We start from the raw sequence: 23628 nt of genomic DNA on the forward strand, positions 1-23628 counted from the left end.
ATGAGAAATGCTGGCATTCATATAGCCACAGAGTGAGTTTAACGGTAAAAAATAGATGGAGTAGCAACAAATACTTCTCTAAATTGTAATAAATCTAGTAACGAGAGCTGGGAGATCCTGTTCAGGGTCGTACCATATCGGAGGTGGAGTTACTGCTGTCGCTGTGAAGGTTTTGTGTAGTAAATTGTCTGCTGAGAAAACTCCTTACCAGGTTTCACAGTACTGATGCAGATACACAACAGAATGTATTCTTAGAAAATATTTTCTGAGAGCACGAGTGACATCTCCAAGTTTGGAATAACTCAAAAGGATTGTTGAACTTTTAATTTGAGCTGTTACCTCAATGCAGGTTGCAGCCAAACAGCAAAGGATGTACACCTTGCCAAAAAAAAAAAAAATAATAAAAAAAAAAAAAAATAAAAGTGATTATTGGAGGTCAATAAAATGTTTCCCTTTTTAAATATTCCCCTCGATAACAGATTTGTTATCTACGTAAATGCATTTTAGATGAGAAAATGAAGGTGTCTGCGAAACCTCTTTTTGATAGTCTGAGGATTTGAGGTTGTGGAAATTAATGTGTTGGGAGTCAGTGGAGATGGAATGTCTGATGCTGACGTTTTGTCCTTTCCTCCTCTCGTACGCTATATATTGCACTGTTCATTGTCTTACAACACCGCAAAACTATCCAGTCAGAAATAATGGTTAAGATTTTGTTAATCTGCTCTCGTATGGGAACCCAACAATGGTCTGACCTGATTCTGCAGAGAACAAAACAAACCACACCATATTGAAGGCCTCTATTTTCGCTCGGCCCCACCACAGACCTATACATCGTGTTCTTTGTACTCTCAGTACTGTCGCTTTCTTTCTGAAAACCAGCGGGCCAGAAATTGGTAGGACATTCTCACATCAGCACTCAAAACCTCCACACAGAGATTCCATCTCCCGTCCTAGTCCACTTGTGAGGTTTATCCAGATCCCTGTGGGTGTATCCAGATTATGAGGTTTCTCCAGAGACTTACGAGGTTATTCTATACAAACTAATGAGAAAGAGTGAGATGTACTTTTTTTTTATACGCATACATATATTTAAAAAGAGTGAGGTAGATATATACTTGAAGGAAAAAAAAAATAAAGTTTTAAGTCCCCCAGTCATGACACCAAAGAAAATACATACAAAAAAATCCAACTTTATACTGAATCATGGGGCATTTATACAGTGATTTAAACTGATATCACAAAAGGAAAATAAAAAAATAAATAAATAACACTCCTACAGAAAAAAAAAACTTCAGAGAAAGAAAAAAAAAATCACCAAGCAACATTTTCAAAAGATGAGGAGAAATCCTTCAAAACACTTGTACTATGTTCAGCCTCCATGTAAGACCTATTTCATTCATGACATTGAAATGTGATCCCTTCCCTGGACTTTAACCCATCCCGTATTTGGTTTACAGAAGCTATGATTATGAAGACAAAATAATAAGACCTGTTTTAAGAAGAAGTAATGTGTCAACAGAATGCAGAAGTGGCATGATATTGCGCTTGAGAGTTTTAACACCCCAAAAACTAAAATAAATAAAAAGCAAACAAAAAAAAAGAAAAAAAAGAATGATTTTAGATTTCAAATGGGTGACAAATGGTTAGGATAATTAAGGCAAACAAGACAACCCAATTAGCCCTATCAGTCGGAGAGGCAGGAAATGGATGGGTTAAAATGCCAGGTCTGGTATAAAGAAAACATCCTGTATACTGGAAATAATCCTGACTTCTAAAGGAGGCACCGGGGGAGCGGGTATGCTGTGCATGTCAGTGAGGGGCCAGAGGAAGGACAGAGGGCGTTATTGGACTCGAGAAAGCATGGGGGAGGGAGGGGGGCACAAGGTGGGACAATCGTGAATGTGTGGAGAGAGCAAAGCCTTTACTTTGACCTGAGATTGAGTCGCGCCTAGAGGGCAATGCTAGGCGCAGTGCTAGACAACAAGTAGAAAAAGGGTGCAGACGCTCACACATTGAGCTAAGGTGTCCATTCCAAATAATAATAATAATAATAATAATAATAATAATAATAATAATAATGACGTCAACAACAACAACAACACAGACATCCACAAAAAGAATACAGGAGGAAATATTTCATAAAAAATTAAAGGCAATGAACAAATATTAGTGTTACAGAAAACCTTTTGGGGTAACAGGGAAAAAAAGTAGATCTAAATTGTCTTCTTGTTTTTTGTTTTTGTTTATTTTTGAACAGAGCATATAAGAAATGGACTGTAGTGGAGACCATAAAATACCAAACCTGAAGGATTTCTTTACACACACACGCATATATATGTGTGTGCATGTGTACATATATATGTATATATATACATATATATATATATATATATATATATATATATATATATATATATATATATATATAACATCCAAAAGAGAAAAAAAGAATTAAATAGCAGCTTTGTTCTGTACAGACATAGAGGCGAACATTTGAACCGTAAAAAGGTTAAAAAAGTGACAAACCAATGATGTGTATAAAAATGATCCTGCAGTCTAACATACAACTGTAAGACCTTTGAAATGTAGAGATACTTGAAACTATTCTAAAAGAGACCTGCTGTGACTTTAAAGTTCTCTCTAGGCTCCTGAAATCTTCACTGGCCTATGACGTTGTTGTATTCTGTCTCAGGTCTTTATCTGCATTTTGTTGTAGTGTATTTGGTGCCGCGTCCATTTGATTTGAACAGCATCTCAAATGAAATGTACAGTCAAAGGTGACAGATAAGGGGTTTGGGTAAATGAAAGTGGAGACAGAACAGGCAAAATCCTATCCCTTGATTGTGAAATTCAGTGATAAGCAGTGTGAGAATTATGATGCTTTGATGTTTTTTTTCTGACATGTTGAAACAAAGACAGGCTGAGGCTGTGATTCGGAGCTGGCCGACTGAAGTCATGTGCACATTACAACAGATCAACAGGGAAGTTGCTCATATTCAGATCTGGGTGGATGATTACCTCTGTACTTGTGTAGGGCTCAGAAATTTTCTCATAGCCCATTTTTAGGAGCAGCCTGCATTTCATCATTTGAAAGTATATGAGAAATGATCCTTTGTAAAAAAAAGAAAAAAAAAATACTCTTGTTAAGGTTCAAGTGCACGAATAAAACACTATCTCCCAACAGAAGCTAATGTCCTCTGCTTGTCAAGACCGAAAATAAAGTTGGATTTCTGGATTTTAAATTTGTAATTTGCAGGTTTGAACATCTTTTTGTCAGACCATCTGATGGTCTGACAATGTTACTATTACAAGGATTATAAGGATTGAAAAACAAAAAAATACATTTGTTTGTGGTGCAGATACTGCAAATTCTACAAGAACTTCAAGGTCTGAAAACAGGCAGTGCATCTCAAGACGCTGTATTCTGTTTTGTGTTCACTCCACCCCACACACACAGCTGCTGAAGGAGCAGCTAGTAGCAAAGATAAGCGTGACAATTTTGGTATCATTCCAAGTTGCACACACTTACAGTATTTCAACTCTGAATCACAGCCTTCAGCGCAAGAAGGGAGACCTGTACTATGTTTAAGAGAAAGCTTGATTTGGCAATAGTTTGGCAGAAACACAAAAGGCCCTCTTCCATTTGACCCACTCCTGAAGGGATCTACACGCATAGAAATATCAACAGGAAAATAAAACAATGACCATAAATCCAAAATTCATATTTGAGGCTTCCTCACATGACATGAGCTAGTCTGACACTCATGAAAGAAAGTTATTTTAGAAATGGAGCTATACCATATTATAGAGAGAATCATGTGTTTGAATAAATCATAGGAATTGAATGAACCATTCAATTTCTATGGTATAAATACACTCAGATATCCACAGCATCCTCTCTGAAATCATCAGAAAAAGTGCTTTCTGTTGGATTTGCTGGCAGATATGCTAAAAAATTATTTTCTTAAGTTCATATCTCACTATATCTATAAGTCAGGATAAATGCCTGTATTGTTTTCCTTCTTAAAGGACTTAAGTAACAAAAACTGTACAATACAGGCTGCACAGGAAGGAGACCGCAGAGTTCCCCAGTGTTGAGTCTGAGCCACCATACTCCAAATGCTTTAGCAGGTTTCTGTGCTGTTTCATAGTTTGTAGGATTCATCTTTGACCTTGATAATGCAATCATGAAGAAGTGGAGAGACCATCTACTGCCATACAGTAGAAGAATGTCCATCATTCCTTACCTCATCCCATTCCTCCTTAGGAGATGGGGGAGAGGTTTGTGTTACCCTGTGTAAGAGGAGGAGGAGGGGCTGGTCTGGCCACAGGGGGTTGATATCAGCAGGCCGACGACTGGGGCAGTGGCAAAGCCCGTTCGTTCTTTCTGCCCCCGTTCATGTGTGCATAGGGCTGCATCTCGTCAAAGTTAGGCCGCAGCACTACCATGGGCCCATTGGCCGAAACTTGTCCTGAGTGCTTGTCCATGGCTTGGCTCGGAGACGCCGAGGCAGCCGGGGCAGGGGATGAGGGAGATGCAGGTCCCAGTAAAGGAGTACTAGGGCCTTGTATGGGGGATAACTGCTGGGTAGGAGGGGGCGGTGTGCCTCCTATACACCCCGTTGAGGGGGCAACGACAGCAGAGGGCTGCCTGGTGGATGCAGGGTCCAGTGGAATGTTCTCCATGTTCTCCACCTCCATATCCAGCTCCTCGGTGTCCGGCGGCTTGTTCTCCTCACTGTAGAAGAAGCTCATCTCCCTGAAGGGAGGATCCAGTTCCTCCTTGATGCTGTTGATGATCTCCAAGAAGGACGGACGCATCTTGGGGTTATACTGCCAGCACATCCTCATCAGCTCAAACCTGCCAGTAACACACAAAAGTTAAATTAGTTCTATTTCTCAGTTTATCAGACTTAATATTTACTGATGAAAAAATAAATAAGGGGAAATGTAAGCTTTCAGTTTATGTATTTCAAGTCTTTCTAACACCAGCAGGTGGCAGAACACACTGTAATTGAAGCCCATTTCATTACTTTGTTTTGCCAATGCCATCAAAGTTCCAGAAGTCACTATACTGGCAGCGTGTTGGATCAAAATATAGACATTGCATAAATAGAGCAAATAACACTACACTATTAAAATAAAATCCTTGCCATTTGACACCTAATAGAATGGTTGTTATTCAAATTTAATATAATGGTAGTCTATTCAAAATATGAAACATGAAGGGCAAAATTCCCTGTATCAAACTCTATATATTTTTTTAAAAAAATTTAAATATACACAACATTCAAACTCACAAAACTGAATTATTCACTTAGTTTGTGTTTTTGGGCAGTTGCTGGTCAATTCAGATGTTGGAAGTTCTATTCTTTATTGCAATATAAAACAACATGATTTAGAATATAAAAGATCAATAATGTAGCATGTATACAGCAGCACAATAAATCATGCATAAGGCTGCTGTGCCAGGCCAACAGCAGAGCTTGGGGAATGTCAAAACAACATCATAAAAGAGAGAATTATTACAGTTTGGTGTGGTGCGTTACCACATACCACAACTTCAATTATACACAAACAAGCTAAGAATACCCTCTAAGGCCGACTGACATAAACACCTCAGTCATCTCTCCCTCTTTCTTCTCCCTCTCTTATTTCGTTTCTCTCTCTCTTTATCCCAGCTTTGCAGTCTACAACAGCCTATGCCAGCTCCTCTCTGCACCAAAGAATTATGGGTAGCACTTTCCTAAGCATGCGCCTCACTTCAACCTCTAAAGCAGCAGGGGGGGCAGCTCTGCCTGGTTTTTCAGCAGTGCAGCAAGAATCATGAAGTTGACATTCGGATGCTTGCGAGACCTCCCATGAAAAGGAGAGTAATGCTTGGAGCCAAGCCCATGCTCCAAAGTAACCTGTCTGCTTGGCGTAGTCTTGCTAAAAACTCTTACCCCACCATCTGTTGCTGTGCATTAATACCTGCTCATGTGCGTTTGGAAAACCAAACAAACACTGCAATAAATCTTGCCTTCTTGTCAGCATCCTGCCCATCATGATACACAGACACATGCTATCTCCATTAGGCAAAACTGACTCGAGTAATATGAGTAATGTGAGTAAAATAAGTAAATATAGATAAGTTAATGGCGCTGTTCACACTCTATGCACATTTATAGCCTGGCTCTTCTGCCGGAATGAGCTAAAGCACCATAAAGTCAAACTGCAATCCTTGTTGCAATTGATATTTGTTTTTGATATGTTTGCCCTGCAGTCACACCAGGATGCATTACATGATGGGTGTCACAAACGAGCAATGCAACAGCCTGGACAGAAGACACAGATTAAAATAAAACCAGAAATGGGAGACATGACAGGAAAGCATAGATGCAAGTTGGTGTCAAAACATCAATAGACATCTAACTAGCAAACAAATGTCTTGCAGGAGAACATAACGCGATCAAACCCCCTCTTCATACATGCAACATCCCTTGTGTCATGAACCCCTGATGGATAATAGTGCTGTAAGCGATACTACGCATTCCACAGTACATCACAATGTTTAATGTGATCTGTCTTTCATTTTCGCCCAACCCAGCCAGAGAGAGTGCACTTTTGTCCATGTGAAACTCTAGGAAGAAACATGGGAAATCCAATCACTGACCCAGAGCTACCTGACCATGGGAAAACAGTAAAAGGGGCGGGGGAACATATTCAGAGCTTTCCAAATATGACTCATCGTTTCTCTGTTATCCTGCCCATTTCCTCTCCTTGTATCTCTCTGTGCAACAATTGTAAGCACTCCAGGGTTCACTTCAGCAGTTCACTGAGGCATTGCAGCAGGGGTGTCCAGCCTGACTTGCCTGTGTGCTGCTCACAGACCAGGGGGCTACTACCACCCCAGTCCCACCATCACCACCACCACCTCCGTAACACAATCCGCACACTCCTGTAATCAGGACAAAACAGTCAGGCTGCCATAGAAACCAGGGGTTTGTATCTGCATAACACACAGCCGTCTCCTGTTTTTACTCACGCTCTCTTCTAAGGTGAGGTCAGCCATGGAGAGAGGGAGGGGAGACAGCAGAATGCCTTCTTATTGAGGTCAGAGAAAGGAGAGGAGAAGTGCATGTATGCAGTAGAGCAGGCCGACAGGCAGGCTGTGCTGTTTTGTTTTTTCTCTCTCTCTCTCTCTCTCTCTCTCTCTCTCTGGGTGATTCATTAATGAATTCCTTCTCTGTCTGTCTCTCTCTCCCTCCCTCTCCTGATGAACAGACACTGATCTCCCTCCTTATGCCCTGTCTCAGCGGTAGGAATGAGGGGCATCTTTCACACACGGGTCGTGGCATCCCTTCTATGGGCCTGAGCTAACGGGTGAGGAGGACTCTCGCTGCCAGCTGAGCACCAGGGCTGTGTCGTCAGTGGACTGCATTTAACCTGTGACGTCAATGTCACCAGTTATGCCTCAGCTTGGCTCTACATTGGCATACACATCACATGATACCCTACACGCTTACAGCCACAACTTGAAATAGAAGCTGGGCAACGCATTTCTGGGACAGAGGGTCTATGAGACGGTGGCAGTAGAGGACAAAACAACGCATCCGTCAGGGGTGTTGGGACGTAAACCATGAAGAGCTGAAAATGGGTAAAGATAATCTAAGGATGTAATGAAATGCAAAATTAAGACAGATATACACAGGCATTAAAGCATGATTAAAAACACAGGCGTAAAAAGGGACTTACAGCATGTCAGGGCAGTTGTCAGGTTTGTCCAAGAGTCCTCCCTCCATGACAAAACGCAGCACTTGTTCATTGGACATTCCTTGGTAAGGTTGCTCTGCCAAGGTGGCAATCTCCCACAGCACCACACCAAATGACCTGCAACATCACATGCATTACAAGCAACCTTTGAAATATGTTGCAAAGTTCAGAGCCACAGCGATATGACGGCGGATTTAAGAAACATTCTGTGTCCCATACATGTTCAATAGTGAAACTCGGGGTACAATACTAAGTAAGAGAAGATGTGGGAGAATGGTATGGGATTCATGGGCAGAGCTGACACCCTTCAGATGCTGGTGAAGTGGGTATTTATCTGCACATCAAAAAGAGGTACCATGCTTGATGATTAACAGTAAAAGAGAGTAGAGGCTGCACACTGCATACTCCATATGTCCACCTTTATTGTGGAATACGAAGTTTCAATCCTGTGTTTGTCAAGTCAGTATAGGTGTACATATGGAGTCTGCAGTGTGTGGACTCTCTTCTGCTTACCCTGCAGATGCTGCTCATTATGTTCTTTGCATCATGTAAAACCTAAAATCTGGCAGCATGAGTATGAACAATGATGTAGGCTGTGTAGCACCATGTGAGAGAGATGGTACATGAAGCTGGCAGAGGCATCACACCGATTTCATTACGGCAGTAAAAAGTATGTATAATATATGTCACCTTACTTGAACCTCTGATAATACAAGCTATACCACACTGAAACTATTTATTAAGAAACTAAAAAGTGTTCACTTGAGAAACAAAGAACACAGTATTGGTTCACTCTTGCTGGTCATGTTTTCGCCACTGGCATGCAATCAGAGAGTAAACTCAATAGTCTTTAAAACAGCCTATTACAACACTGGATGTAATTGGCTGAAAGAGTCTTGTGTTGAAAGACAAAACCACATTCAGACAGCTTGTCTTGATCAACAAAATAACAGTCACCTACTGGTAGATTCCTTGGGAGACCAGAATCACTTCCCTCCTGCTATACTGAACTTGATCTGTGCAACATCAAAGGGGAAGATATAATGTGCAATGTGGAGGTGGGTTTGTGCTGGCACTCCAACCTCTCATTTGAGAACATCTGGAGCAGTTTAAGCCCGCTTGTAGGGACTGACCCATGGGACACTTTGAGTTGGGAAACAAAAACTTGCAAGGGAGCTAGTAAACAGTTCTATTTTTCTAAGATATTATTGTTATACTATATCGATATTGCCCCCTTGATAATTGTGGCACAACCATAAATCAAGGTTTCATTGCGACTTGCTATAACAGAGGTGTCATGAAAAGAGGATTAATCCTGTTCAGTACCGTTCAGTCATGTACAAAAAAAACACAGATGGAAAACAGAAGACATTACATGTTTTGGGAAGCATTAGCTATCATTAGCATCCACAAAAAGGACAGGGAGGAGGAAATGCATGTCCCTACTGTGAAGAGTGAAGAGTGTCCTTTTTAAGCATGAGCTGTGATGCGATCTGCTTGTTTTCACAGACAGAAATCCCCACAACATGCATGGTTTTAGTGTGTACACACATAGAAATGCACATGATAGACACATTTCTGAAATACTGTGCAAGCCCCCTGGATTAGGACAGGCTTGCACAAGTACAGTGTGCGTCTGCATGTTTACGTGTGTGTGTGTGTGTGTGTGTGTGTGTGTGTGTGTGTGTAAGAGACAACAGTGTTCTCATACCAGACATCAGACATAGTAGTGAACACGCCGTCTTTCAGTGACTCTGGAGACATCCAGCGAACTGGCAGCAGGCCTTTCCCTCCTTTTCGATAGTAATCTGTCTCATAAATATCTCTGGTCATGCCAAAGTCTGAGGAAGAGAAGGAGAGCAGAGGTTGGAGAAGCCACTATATATTACTCTTACGCAAGGGAAAGGAAGCTCCTGAGAGCCGACCTATTCCCTCACCTCTTCCCTCCCTCTGTCCATCTACATTAAGAGTCTGTCATCTGCCTCAGGCGCTTGCTGAAATCCAAATACTTATTTTAGAGTGGGTTTAGCATTAGGCATCCGGGAAAGACTGAAGGCATTGTATCAGCTTGACTCTTACCTCCGATCTTGACGGTGAAGTCCTCGGCTACCATGCAGTTCCTGGCAGCCAGATCTCTGTGGACAAACTTGTTGGCATTCAGGTATGCCATGCCGTCGGCGATCTCTCCTGCCATCTGGATCATCTTTTTCAGTGGGGGTAGGACCTGGCTGGTGGAGTTCTGTGGCAAAGCGAGAGGAGGTGGTCAGGGGCAAGAGGGCACAAGTGGACCATTCAGCTCCTCAACTGTGTCTCTTTACTTGCCACAGCACTCAACAATGGCTTAAGGTCAGGCCACATCCCACAAACGGAGGGATGAAATCGGCGTGTATACCAGTGTAGGTGCATGTAGGTGCGAGATGGTGGCAGAAAAGAGAGAGAGACATAATATTTGTCTGTGTCAACACAAGAGTGCCTGATTGTGCGTTTGTTTGTCCAGGATATGTCTTAAGGAAACACACTGACATTCATTTTTGTAAGAGACTGATTGTATCTGGAATAGGGCCTTCTTTTTTTAAAACAACTCAATTTTATTTAAGTTTGTCAACGTAATTCGAGTCAACACTTCTTTTCAGTAGTTTCAGCCAAAATTTGATATCCATTAATAAGCATATGCAATGTATGACTATCCCCTTTCTTCCGAAATGTGAGAAAAAAAAGTCAGACAACAGTATTCACCACAATGTTAGCTCTGTCTTTAAGGCTCATGGTTTAAGAACCATGACTGATTAAATTTAAAGTGTTTCATATCAGTTCAGGCCAAAGTCAGAGCAATTCATTCTGTTCATTTCTCCTACCTGATCGATGCAGCTGAATCAACAGAATTTATATCTGATGCAATTAGTTAATTATTCCACCCCCTTCCTGCTATAGTTTGGATCCTGTGTTGTAGGAGGGAAAAGCTGCTTACTTCTTTGCGCAGGGAGCGCAGGTGGCTCTTCAGATCTCCACGGGTCATCAGCTCCATGATCACCAAGGTTGGCTGTCCCTGAGAGACCACGCCCAGCAGCCGCACCTGAACCAATCACAACACAGGTAAGCTGGTATGGGTGCCAGTTACACCAGGGAGTATATTCTATTGCACAGCTCTACTCAGTATTTCCTAAATATTGCACTCTTGACAGTAACTCTAGAGAGATTATTTTAAGGATTCACATGTCACAATTTCTTTCAAAGAAGTAATATGGATTTGTTTGGCTCTGGAAAACTGTTTCTCTTTAAAGGTGGAGCCTTGAAGAATGTAAAAAAAAAATCTTTTCCTTTAAATTATTCATACGGAATTTAATAATTAAGTGTTCCGCTTTTTAGCATCCAGACATCGTAGAGTTGTAACAGCGTCTTTCCAAAGGGAAAATCTTTAACACATCCATTTCACTTAATTAATGAGGCTGTGATCACGGCCATCAGCAAATATATACAATCTCCAGGAGGCTGAGTGCAGCCTCGGGCTCTGGCTGCCTGAGCAGACAGCCACAGGGTATTCAGCGATGTCGACAATGTCGACTGAGAGCTCTGTCTCACATCTGGGTTTGATGTGACAAAGTGTTGGTTTCTTAATAGCCGCACTGATTAATCTACTTTAAGCACACTGAGTATAAAAAAAAACAGCAGGACCATTTGCAAGTTTCATCCATTATTATTATTTTTATTACTATCCATTATTCACAGATTATTAAGGACATATGGAGATGAAAGGAAAGACAGGTTAAAGCATGATTTTAAGACCTTGGGGCAGGTGTGACATGAATTGAAAAAAAAAAAAAAAAGCAGGTATGGAAAATGAATGGACTGATGGATGAATTGCAGCTGAAGATGCCCTAAATGTTATGCTTAGAAATTATTATCCACTTCTGCTGTTGAATCACTACAATAGGCCCTTTCGTACTCTGGTGCCTGATGGTTACCCTGTAAAACGTGACTTTCTTACCACATGGTGACAGTTGAACTCCTTCATCACTGAAGCCTCATTCAGAAACTCAATGCGCTCCCTCATACTGGCCGTCTCATTCACCGTCTTGATGGCCACACGTGTCTCAGGCTCATCCTTGACCACGCCCTTGGCGATGCCCTCGTAAACCATACCAAAGGAGCCCTGGCCCAGCTCCCTGTTCATAGTGATCTTCTCCCTGGCCACCTCCCACTCATCTGGGACATACACTGGTAACACCACACACAGTGCGTCAGCACCACACACAATACTATATGGTGAAAAGTGAACAGACCTGTGGTATTTGTCATTGAGATGGTTCTTACTTTCAGCAGCACTAAAGTACTCGGGGTTGACAGAGGCATAAAGGACTCCATTTCCCAGTCTGTCACTATTCCTGTGGACACAAACACAGCTCAGTTAGCCAATGGGAAGCTGTGATTGTGGATACATAGAACAGATCATTTTGCGCAGGTGAGTCTACTCTTTCACCTCAGGGGAATGTTAATCAAAACAAATAACTGATAATCTTTAATTAATATTATACTGGTCATTAAGTTTTATGTGCATAGTAACCTCTACAACGCAATCAAAAACCTTTGACTGGGGAAATTTGGACAAATATATTTACCTCTTTTTGTTGACAAAGAATAGCGCTGTGATAAGGCTGGCGATGAGCAGTATCACCACAATGGGGATAATAATGACCAGATAGAAAGTAACATCATAGTCTCCTGTCAAAGAGCACAGATGCATAAAGGAGAATATTAATTCATATCCACAAGAAATAAGTATTGAAAAAATTGTCATATTATTTAATGAATGGGAAATTATGCATTACGTTTGGGTGGGGGTACGTAGAAGGACACGGTGTCTGTCCAGGAGCCATTTCCTGCTAAGGAGGTGGCACGCACACGGGCCGAGTAATTCCCTGAGCCCAGGTTGGTCAGCCGAGCTCCTTTGTGCTCGTGGTACTGCTGGCGCGAGACACACTCATGTTTCTCAGGCTAAGGGGAAAAAGAACACATTTGGGTCAATGCTTGACAGAAACTGAAGGTTCAAGCTCAAGGTCGCAGGGCTTTGGCCAGACATAATAAGAAAATGGCGGCGTGCTGTTTTTCAAAAACGTTTCACCCAGCACAGAGGCTGTGAGAGGTTGTCACCATTGTTTGTGTCCGGGAAGTGATTGCAAGACCTTTCATTTCACTCCGGACACTGGCGGCCAGACTCACCTCATTCCCCAGACGAAACTTGATCTCATACATTAGAATGAGGCCATTGGGTGTGATGGGCTCTGGCCAGTGCAGCACCACACAACCCTCAGCCTTTTCATCCATCTCAAAGATCACCTTTCCAGGGATGTCATCTGCTTTATCTGTGACACATGTAAACACACACACAAACACACATAATACATTTTTCAGATACGTAATTGTTCAAAAGACAGAAAAACTGCTAGTTAATGTGCTACATTTCCACCACAGACCATATCCTGGTCAGCATGTTTCTCACCTGCTGCTTTGGTCCTTGAGAAGACGAAGGCGGCAGCGCTGCAGCGCCGCACCTCTTCATTGCAGGCATGGATGTCAATGCGGTAGACAGTGAAGGGGTGCAGGTTGGAGATGTCCATATATTCTGTGGTGATCTTGTCTTCTAGGAAGGCATATTCCCTATCAGGAGGCAAACCATCTGTATAATTTCCCTCCAGGCCAGGGATGGTGGTGTTCCCTCTACCAAAAGCCTCATGCAACAGAGTGTTATTGGCCACCCCGAAGACATCTCTACGCCGACGATCTGGAGGTCTGAAAGACAGACAGACAGAAAAATGTACAGCATAGCCATAAATTAAGGTGACAGCAGGTGCTGTTATAAAAGACAACAAAGCATAGAGGGAGAAGAGACCTTTCCTCATACTGAAGCTCAAATACAGTCAGAGGCAAGAGATCAGCCAGTCAATACAGTATGACTTGGAAATGCTGTTATAACAAATCATAACTGTATACTGCATGTTTACAGCCAGCAACTTACACAAAGCTAAAGTAATCTCACTGGAGCCAGTGGAGTGTTATTGTGTGTGTGTGTGTCAGAGAGACTATAGTGAGGTGCACAGAGTGAAAAAGAGAGAAAGATACAGAGGTAATCATCTACATTTACATGAATACTGACTTAAACTAACACTATTATCCCACATACCCCAATAATAAAAGGGTCTGACAGGGCAGTGGCTGTTCTGGATGGGAAATTTAAGTCATAGAGACATTGGAGGAGCACACTATTCTGAACCAACATGTTCTGTAATGAAACAGCAGATTGAATTATGATTAATGTGGTGAGTGGACACGCAGCCCTTTAGATGATAAGTTGTAAAGCCAGCTAGAGCTGCATGCTGTCACCACTGAGGACAAACAGGCAGAGATGACGGTGGCTGTTGCAGCAGCAGGAGTTCACCGGCCGCTACACAGCCATTTAAACACCGCCACAACACACCAGGGGTGCATGGGCTGCCAGGCACACACACCTTACTGAGAGTCACCTTTAGCAGATGCTAAACGATTGGATCTCTGAGAGAAGTCAACAATACAACCCACAGGGTACTCAACAGAGACAGATGGAGAAAGAAAAGAGAGCTGGCTCTGAGTGAGTTGGAAAATGAAAGGCGTATTGATTCAAACAAGCATCAAGGAAACAGCTAAAACCTAACAGGTGATACATGAAATAGTTACACAACACTTGCAATGCTGATTAATGTTTGGCAGTTGTCTAGAACAATGTGAGGAAAGAGTGAATGAGTAGTTAGTTATTTGCTAAAGCATATGCGGAAAATTGCTGGGACAAAATCAGATAAAGCAAAGGATTCAAACTGCCAAGTGCACTCCCCAATACATTGGCAATAACGCAATGCTAAAATCTAACAGAGGCAGCTGTACAATGTGACAGTACAGCTTTTGTGACCAAGTATAGATAAACCAGAAAAGTGGACGCACTTGTAGTGGAAAAACCTACACAGAGACAGATCTGCGGGACAGACCAGTAGCACTTCTGGCAGCATTCCTGTCTGACAGTTTTAACAAATGCAGTAGAACCCAAAGTCCAGCTTTCCAAAACGATCAGTTACTGTTAGCAGTAGCCTACACCAAACAACTATGAGGACTGACTTTAATAAAAATCGAGTAAAGTAGATGGGAGCAAAGCATGTGTGGTGAGCAGTGAATCCTGGGCTACACCATGGGAAAAGTGGTGGTAGAAGAAGATGAAGGAAAATGAACAGACCCCACTGAGCGTAAGTGACCTGAGCTGGCTTGGACACGGAAACTTCTAGGGTCTTATTTCTCTGTGTGCCATAGGAGTCTTAGGTTAGACACGGTAGTCCAATGCAGGGCCATTCAGAGAGATCCTCAGCTGACTGAGGCATGACCTTATAACTAGCCAGTGACTAGAGATAGTGTCCTGCCCTCTCCTGCTAAAAAAAGATCCACCTTTACGCCATGGAAGCCAGAGAGAGGAGCCATGACTACACACTGTCTGTGGCCAGAAGTGAACATAATTTAATGCTAAGCCTTAACCACTGCAACACATACTGCAGTCTCACATACCAGAGCGAAGGAACAGACAAGGGATCTGCGGGAAGTTTAGTTGATGGTAATGCTGTGCAACACCAAAGACCAGCTGAAATGTCAAAAAGCTTTCTCAACAAGACAGAACTGAGACAGCGAGTTGCGCAAATCTATGGAGCCCTGATCAAGTCATCTTTTATGTAGAAAATTATGGAACGCAAAAGTTGTCATGTTCAAAATTATGGAACCAGAAAGTCTCAAAGACAGACTGACTGGCAGCTATCCTCCCAGCGCGACAATTCTCCAGTAAATCACTTTGCCTCTGTTCCTGTCTTCTTCTGCTCACTCAGCCAGCATGATGGGGATCTTCCCTCTTCCCTCATTCATTTAAATTCCAGATGGATTCACTGTACATTTCCTGGCAGCTGTCTTGCTCCAAAAAAACCAAGCCCTGGACAAAGAGAGCGTGCGAGAGGAGGAGGAGAGTAGGGTGCAGAGTGGAGGGGGACAGAATGGAAAACATTTCCTCTTCTTTCTGTTTCTGTTTTCACCCACCCTCTTTCCCTCACCCCGGCTCTCTAAACCCTGAACTTTTGAAAAAACCTCCCCAATTCCACGGCCTTTCCCTGGAGTGGTTTGTGATAATGCTGGCTCTGTTACAGTGGAGAGCTTGTGCATAGACAGGCTGAGCCCTTCGCTGCAGGCCAGGGACCTGCCACCCGCCTGTTTCCTAGACAGCTATACTATAACAAATCAACACAGCCTGAGGGAGGAGGGGGGCAGATATGAATACAATTACAATGGAAAGCTTTGTTTTATTATTCTTCCTCCAAAGACATATCAATCCAATTTCAAAACACCATTGCGAAGGAAAAAGAGATGCACATCATAACGTTGCATAAGTGAATAAACTCTGGAGGCACTGGGGCACCATTTAAAAATATGGCTTGATCTGATACCTGCTGAGTGTTCTTAGTGGAAACCAAGCATGTCAACACTCTCCACAGTGTATTGAGATGAATGACTTGGCTAAGCAGACTGTTACAGCCCAAACACACAAAGATAAATGCACACGTGTGCGCACACAAACAAATACACACATACACACACAATTTGTTGGACTGCATATATGAGAAAAAATGAGTATGGGAGAAGGATGGAGCTGGAGTCTTTGAAACAGTAAAACATCCATAGCCACGAGCAAGTTAAATGATAACACAACACAGATGTCAGTCCCTATTGTGGGGAACAAAAGCCTAAGCAGCTCAGAGTGTGCAGCCAAACTAGGCCCTTCAGACTCCTTAATCACATCTCTCTCCCGGGTTTGTTTGTGTTGCCTAAATTGCTGCCTGCTAGTTCCTAACATCCCGGTGCCGCCGTTGCCATAGCAACTGAAAGCCACAAGAGCGTTAAGAAGGCTTTGGATCCTGCTCAGCGTGTCTCCTCATCAGCACTCCCAACAAAGGGCCAAGCCCAGCGGGCCGGCTCAGCCCCCGTCCCGTCCATCTACACCCCCATTCTTAGATCCTGTCAGCACCACAGAGGAGTCATTACACCCCAACTGCCACCTCATTCCTCATTTTGACCCATTAAAGCAAACAAGGCAGAGCTCAGCTCTTTGATGATCATCTCTGCAGAATGAAAATAGGCATGGGACAGCGTTGTAAACAGTGACTAAGGTCAGTTTAAGGCTGATGTTATATTGCGTAATCTCAGTTCCATCAGCAGCTTGCTTTACCTTGGCAGAAAGATGGCATTGTGAAGGAAGTTCTCAAAGACTTTAAAAAAGTGTCGTTCAATTTTCTCTCGGTCCTTTTCCTCAGGGGTCTTCGGACAAACACAGCACGGGCCCTTCTCTGCCCCGGACAGGTCTGACTTGGTGGGCTTAGTGTTGTCCTCCATCTCTGAGAATCCCGTGGCTGAGACACGGATAGGCATCTTCAGCTCTGTGTTAGAAGAAACCAGGAGTCAGTAAGTTATGGACAGCATTCTAAATTACATTTAAAAATTATACAAAAAGACTGGAAATTGAGTGTGGTAGAATGAGTAGCGCAGACCTTTGGAACAGTAGTTGTGTTGGTAGAGCTCCTTGTCTTCAGCCTGCTGCTGCCAGCGCACCAGGTAAAATGTCAGATTGCCATTGGGAGCGAGAGGAGGTGCCCACTTCACCACCAGCTTGGTTGAGGAATTAGCGTATGCACGGGCATCCTTCGGCATTGATGGCTCTGCAAGAAGGACAAACAAAGTGCTTTTATGCCACCCTAAAAGAACACAGCAGTATTTCTCATATGTTGTCAACCTTGTTACACCACAAGCAACCCCCAGTGCCACAGTACCAATACTAACAGAATAACAGTAAGACTTACGTGATGGGCGGGTACGAATGTAGACCATATCACTCTTGGCCCCAGCAATGTGTTTGTCATCCACCTGCAGCGTGGTGGCCCTTACAAAAATGGCATACTGGGTCCAGGGCTTTAGGTGTTTAAGCAGAACTCTTGGGTCAGTGTTTTTGTCCGGAGGAAGATCCACGTCGACCATGATCCAACTGTTTGAGCCACAGCCATCCTGGCCATCAAATTCTGTAATGTTCTGGAAAGGACTGGCACAGAAAGAAAATATTTCCATGAGTTGGTTTGAAGAATTCTGTTTAAAATGGGAGTGGAGCTGATCACATCTTATCATGAATTACCAGGTTGTTGAAATACTGACTTAGAAATTTCAGGTAGCATTTTTCCCAAAAATGAATAATCTTTTGCATGAAAGCCCTCAAACACATTCCCCTTTTGCCTAAATGTAGAGTGGCTACTGTAATATGACAATATGTAGTCATATACATGATGTTGTTTTCGGTCTTGTGACTACTTACGCTTCCTTGTAGTAGACTATAAAACTGATAAGGTCTCCATACTCCTGCGGCTGATAGTGCTCCCAGGTCAGCTTGATCGTGTTGCTTGTTGTACTGTTGGATTTGAACTTCAGGACATGGCTTTCACCTACAATTACAGCGTAAGATCACATAAATTAATCAATGTCAGATAATAACAAATGAAAAACTGATAATACATAATATGGTTGTGTAAATGTTCATACATACTACAACTTTACATTGTCTGGAATTCAAAAGATCATTGTAAAAGAGCCAAACTTAAAAACTGAAATGATAACTGATCACCTCCATGAAAAATTAATAACAATTAGGCAAAGTTCACGTGGATATACTCACAGCTGGCTCTATCACCGTTGTTACGGAAGTCGCCCAGATCTAGTTTCTCTTTTATGCCTGTCCTCTTCCACATCTCATGGATCTCAGACATGCAGAGTTTGGGGTTGAGACGGAAGAGGAGGCGTCCAGCCCGAATGGTCAGGTTGTGCTGGGTCCAGTTCCACAGGAACTGCAGGTGCTCATTGTCAATGGCTGAGAATGCATATATCCTGATGACGGAGGGAGATCATAATGAGCTTATAAGAACTTCACATACAAGGGACAGACATCTGTGGGCCATGGAAGGATGAGAGTATGCAGAATAGAAAGAGCAGGTGTTTTAAAGGGGATAAAAGGCGTGCTAATCAGTAAAATCACCCAATGTAGTCTTTTAATTGGAATGAAAACCAACAGACTAACGCTTATGGCATAACAGATGTCTATCACTCTGTTCTTCAATTGACTGCTGATGATAATTATTGAACACACGACTGCATGCTGTATAAAATAATGGGTCGGCCCTCTCTCTCTCGAAGATGTAATCAGCACTGCTGACCTTCATCTACAAAGCAATTATTACCAGTAAGCTACCGACGTACAGTTAAGTACATATATATATATATATATATATATATATATATATATATATATATATATATACATGTATATACATTGCTGACAGACTGCAATGCAGGAACCTATAAAATTCGGTCTAAGAGTGGCTTTTACTCCACACTGCATGATTTAGTTCAAATTTTGGAAGGACTGTTTTTAGTCATTGTTTCCCACAAGCCTGGAACAAACTGCAAAGGACTTTGAAAATTGATGCCTTTATGACGTTAAGCTTGTTTTAACTCATTAAATTTGTTTGATATTCAGTCGGTGGGAATTCAAATGTAACTGTTTTTAATCTTGTACTAATAATTTCCTTACTTAGCTTGTACTTAGATGTTGATAAAAAAAAAAAAAAAAAAAAAAAAAAAAAGAAAGACATTGGCCTGTTTTTTCCACCTGCCGGTGACAGCGTGACAGCGCTAAGTGTTACCGGGAGCAGACGGTAGCTCAGGTTTGTGTCTGTTTAACAGTGAGCCTAGGCTTGCAAAGACACAGAAGGGAACATGAAACATTGGAAGTGCATTGCTAGCACTCCCAGTCCCAGGAGTCCTTGCAGAGCTGCAGAACACCTCTAGAGCGAGGGGAATGCTTGCCCTTCTCAGCAGCATTCTACCGACTGAAACCCTATCCGGGGAGAGATGACAACAAGAGGGGTAACAGGCTTTCCCATGACCCCCCTGGCTGTCACCAGAAAAACTTTCCCTCGTTAAAATCCTAGTGGGAAGACCCCTGTTGGACCTGAGACTTGCCATTCACCAACCTTACCACACTATCTAAACAAGTGAGAAATAGACACAGACCTGGGGCCTCATTTATAAAACTGTGTGTGCGTTCCACATCACAACTTCATGTAAGCACAAAATAGGAAAAGTGCGCACGCCAAAAAGTATTCAAATTTATTAAACCATAAGTACGCACGCCTGTATAAATCACAAATCTACCTGAAATGTTGTGCATGTGCACAAGCCTCAACTTCCACCCAGTGAACGCCCACAATTAGCCATATTTGGTCAAGAAACGCCTTCATGAAAGCTGATATGCCTAAGGGTTTGTTCATTCATCTTGTTTTTGGAGGAAAAAAAAAGTCACAATTGGAGTGCAAGGCAAGGCAAAACAAGGCAGTTTTATTTATAGCCTATAGTATATTTTGTACAAAAAGTCAATTCAAATTTCTTTACATAACATTAATAAAAATACTCAGGAATAATCAGGAAAGAGCAGTAATCGGGCAATAGTGTGCATTAGGTTACTTTATGCAATTTCTAATGAGCACATCACGATCCAGGGAATTATACTGGTCCCTCAGCACCTGTCCCCTCCTAATCCTTCCATTCATACAGTCCTCTAACAGTGCCAGTGCATCCATCATACAGTATTACACACAAGTGTCACCGCAGTATTTATATGTTTACAGCAATCAGACTGATTGCTTCACACCATGCCAAAATGATTGCATCAATCAGTGATGTCCTCCATCCTGGGATATCATTGGAAAATAGAAGTTTGATAGCTGAATTTATTTACATTGGTTTTGTTATGATTAACTCGGCCTGCATTATGATTAGGACTAAGAATGAGTATATCGATTGTGAAGATTGTGTGAGAAGTGTCACTAGCTTCATTTCCAGACTTTGCTAATTTACACAATCCATATGTACAGGTGGTAAAGATGTGCCAGGTGAAGTGGTGACTGGAGAAGGTAGAGTGTGTGTGGAAGCCACCATGATGTCTCCAGTGTGCTCTGTGCACCTGACAGCACAGTTGTGTTCACTGCAGTGATTTTACATACAATATCCACATAAAAACCAATATCGTACAATATCGTAGAGAATTTCATTAATAACTACTGACGCCTTGTTTTGCAATTTTGTGATGCTATTTTAATGTAATCTTGGATTTCTACAACAGATGATGATAATTTCATCAGTCAGTCACCATATAGTCCAGCCCTCTCCTCGGCGCTAAAGGGGTGGGGAATGCGTTGGCGAGACAACACTGAAATATCGAGAAGAAGCTGATTTAAGATTTGAGATTACTTATATCTTTTACAATTGAAGAGCTCATTTTCAAAAACAGATATCTATTAAACCTTTTTAAACTTTTTTGAATTTTATTTATAATTTACTTTATATTTATTTCTATTTTTTTATGTGTTTATTTAGCGTGGCATAATGTTTATTATCCTAAATCATTGCTTTGTGTGTGTGTATATATATGTGTGTGTGTACTCCAAGCAGTATCAGTGCAAAAGGTGTATTCATTTTAAGAATGGCTTTTATCTGTTTTTGCAAATGAACTCTTCAATTGTAAAGTGCATATAAGATAGTTATGGCTCAGCAGTACAAGCACAAATAACACTGTACAGATTTTCTCTCTGTACAGATGCACATGTTATCCCACCAAGTTTGTTTTTATAGATCCAAACTTTTTACGTGGGAAGTGGCGTATGCCTCTTCCAGGCCCCATTTTGTGCACAGTTAAAAATAAGGCCCCTGGTCTGTATGAATAACTTTGTGAACATTTGAGATGATGCCACAGTATCTCCAAACAAGCACCACTACATCAAAGACTAGAAAACGTATATTTAGACCATTCATTTCATTCCATTTATGTTCATGTACAGTTCCACCAAAGGCAAACACGGCCTGTGATTATGAAACAAACATTCAACAAGAATTCATTCCGATCTTTATGTAACTTCCTTGATATGTTGGTGACAACCTCCCTGCAAGGCTGTGGTTTAATCGTGTCCTCTAATTCCCTCAGTAGTCACCACACACTTGAACACACACACACACATACACACACACAAGCAAAGCAGAAAAGCTGTACCCTTCCATGAGCTCCTCCCCATTGATGTAACGCAGGCTCTTGAGGAAGGAGAGCGAGCCAAGTGAGCGGGAGTGGCGGATCCTCACATAGCCCGTCACTGTCTGGATCAATCCCATGAAAGTTTCCAGCTCAGACGCTATGTTATCTGGGGAGAGGAGATAAACACACACACACACACACACACACACACACACACACACACACACACACACACACACACACACACACAGAACAGCATGTGAGAAACACATTAACAATCCAATGGGACCTCCACTACGACTACAATACCGGAAGTTAGCACTCTCCATGAAAATACTGTAATGTACTGTAAAATCTGTAATGTGATAACTGGAGTTCAGGAAGCAGATGTAATGTTGATTTGTGGGCCAAACTATACATCCCAGCAGCAGTTATAGGTTTACAGTCTACAGCATGACATTTGATGTTGGGGCCCCAACCCTTTGGAACAGCTTACCTGAGAGGCTTATTTGTCAAAGTCATTATCGTCTTTTAAAAACGTTCTCAAAACTTATCTTTACCATATAGCTTTTCCTTAATCACTTAATCAATCATCTGTGTCTTTAATCCATTTCTTGGGTGTTGTGAATTTGCAGGTGTTTTATTGCTCTTTTGCTTTTCCCTTTTCTGTCAGTGATTATGAGGCACTTTGTACCTTTGTTTTGAAAAGTGCTATATATCAGTTACATATACAGTTATCATTATCAGTATTATTCTACCAAGTTGTCACACAGTGTAGTCTACGAAACTTTAGTATGGTGTAGTTCAAGGAAATTTACTGACTCGTGGGAAAAGTGTTGTTACATAATCCTTAGTATGGTGTGGGCTAGTGTTGTTTACTAACCTGTGGGAAATTTTGTTTGCTAAGGGTTTACCATCATCTAGTCAGCCAGTTGTGAGTGGTGTAGTGCAGTCTTAGGTTTTCTGTAGGGTTGTGTAATCTGTTATCAACTGCTAAGCTGAGCTGCAATGCACTGTTATCAACAACTGTGCAGCGCAGCATACACTGAATTGTGATACTGCCAAGCTGTACTTACTTCCACGGCGGATGTTAATGTGAAGATTGCCTTTGATGACAGTGCAGTCCTTCAGAGACTGAGCGGCATCCACAGAGTCAATGGTCGAGGATGTGCATATCTTATCGCACAGGCCATCGCAGGCGGTGCATAACATACTATAAACAGTAGAGGCAGAGAAAAAGGAGTGACTGAGAAATGTGAGACATGGGAAAGAGGAAGAACGGTCAAAAATCTGGTGTGAGCTATACCTCACTCTGAAATCATCTGTCCACTCCCTAGCTCCCAAGCAACCTAGCATTCCAAAAAGTCCAGGCAAATAAATTCTCTATGTGATACAGGGTCACTGCTCACATGGAGAGTTAAATCTTTTATGGGCCCTCATCTGAACTCTGTTTCGTGAGAGAATGACTCACTATATTGACCTCTGAGACAAAACATGAGTGATGTGGCCAAAAATTATACAGCAGCAGAGACTCAACATGGAAAGTTTGGAAAATGACAAATCAAAATACGGAGAAAAGTTGCTGTGAGTCACACACAGACGCTCCCTTATCCTCTAGGTTAATGTCAAACAGGGAAAATGTCAAGTGGAGAAAATGTTGCCGGTTAAAGCTTTGTTCTGATGACTTGCCTCTAAAAGCCTCC

General features: G+C 42.0%; 1 protein-coding gene across 2 annotated transcripts in view; it reads right to left on the reverse strand.

Moving 5' to 3' along the window:
* Positions 1-2438: 2438 nt before the first annotated feature.
* Positions 2439-23628, reverse strand: part of igf1ra (insulin-like growth factor 1a receptor) — a 77499-nt gene continuing 56309 nt past the window's right edge. Inside the window, exons 4-21 of one of the 2 annotated variants that reach the window (XM_030052797.1) lie at positions 23002-23138; positions 21947-22091; positions 18521-18729; positions 18164-18290; positions 17661-17896; positions 17352-17519; positions 17033-17240; positions 13253-13542; positions 12973-13115; positions 12582-12747; positions 12372-12474; positions 12067-12137; positions 11741-11970; positions 10724-10828; positions 9835-9994; positions 9467-9596; positions 7738-7872; positions 2439-4861 (exon numbers count right to left, since the gene is read on the reverse strand). In XM_030052797.1, coding sequence (XP_029908657.1) covers positions 4342-4861; positions 7738-7872; positions 9467-9596; positions 9835-9994; positions 10724-10828; positions 11741-11970; positions 12067-12137; positions 12372-12474; positions 12582-12747; positions 12973-13115; positions 13253-13542; positions 17033-17240; positions 17352-17519; positions 17661-17896; positions 18164-18290; positions 18521-18729; positions 21947-22091; positions 23002-23138 — 3283 coding nt within the window. In that variant the 3' untranslated portion in view covers positions 2439-4341. Of the gene's footprint in view, positions 4862-7737; positions 7873-9466; positions 9597-9834; positions 9995-10723; positions 10829-11740; positions 12138-12371; positions 12475-12581; positions 12748-12972; positions 13116-13252; positions 13543-17032; positions 17241-17351; positions 17520-17660; positions 17897-18163; positions 18291-18520; positions 18730-21946; positions 22092-23001; positions 23139-23628 lie in introns of both variants that reach the window. The other variant, XM_030052796.1, reaches the window with a different exon arrangement.

This window comes from Myripristis murdjan, chromosome 6 (genome assembly GCF_902150065.1).
Source record: "Myripristis murdjan chromosome 6, fMyrMur1.1, whole genome shotgun sequence".
NCBI classification, from domain to species: Eukaryota; Metazoa; Chordata; class Actinopteri; order Holocentriformes; family Holocentridae; genus Myripristis; species Myripristis murdjan.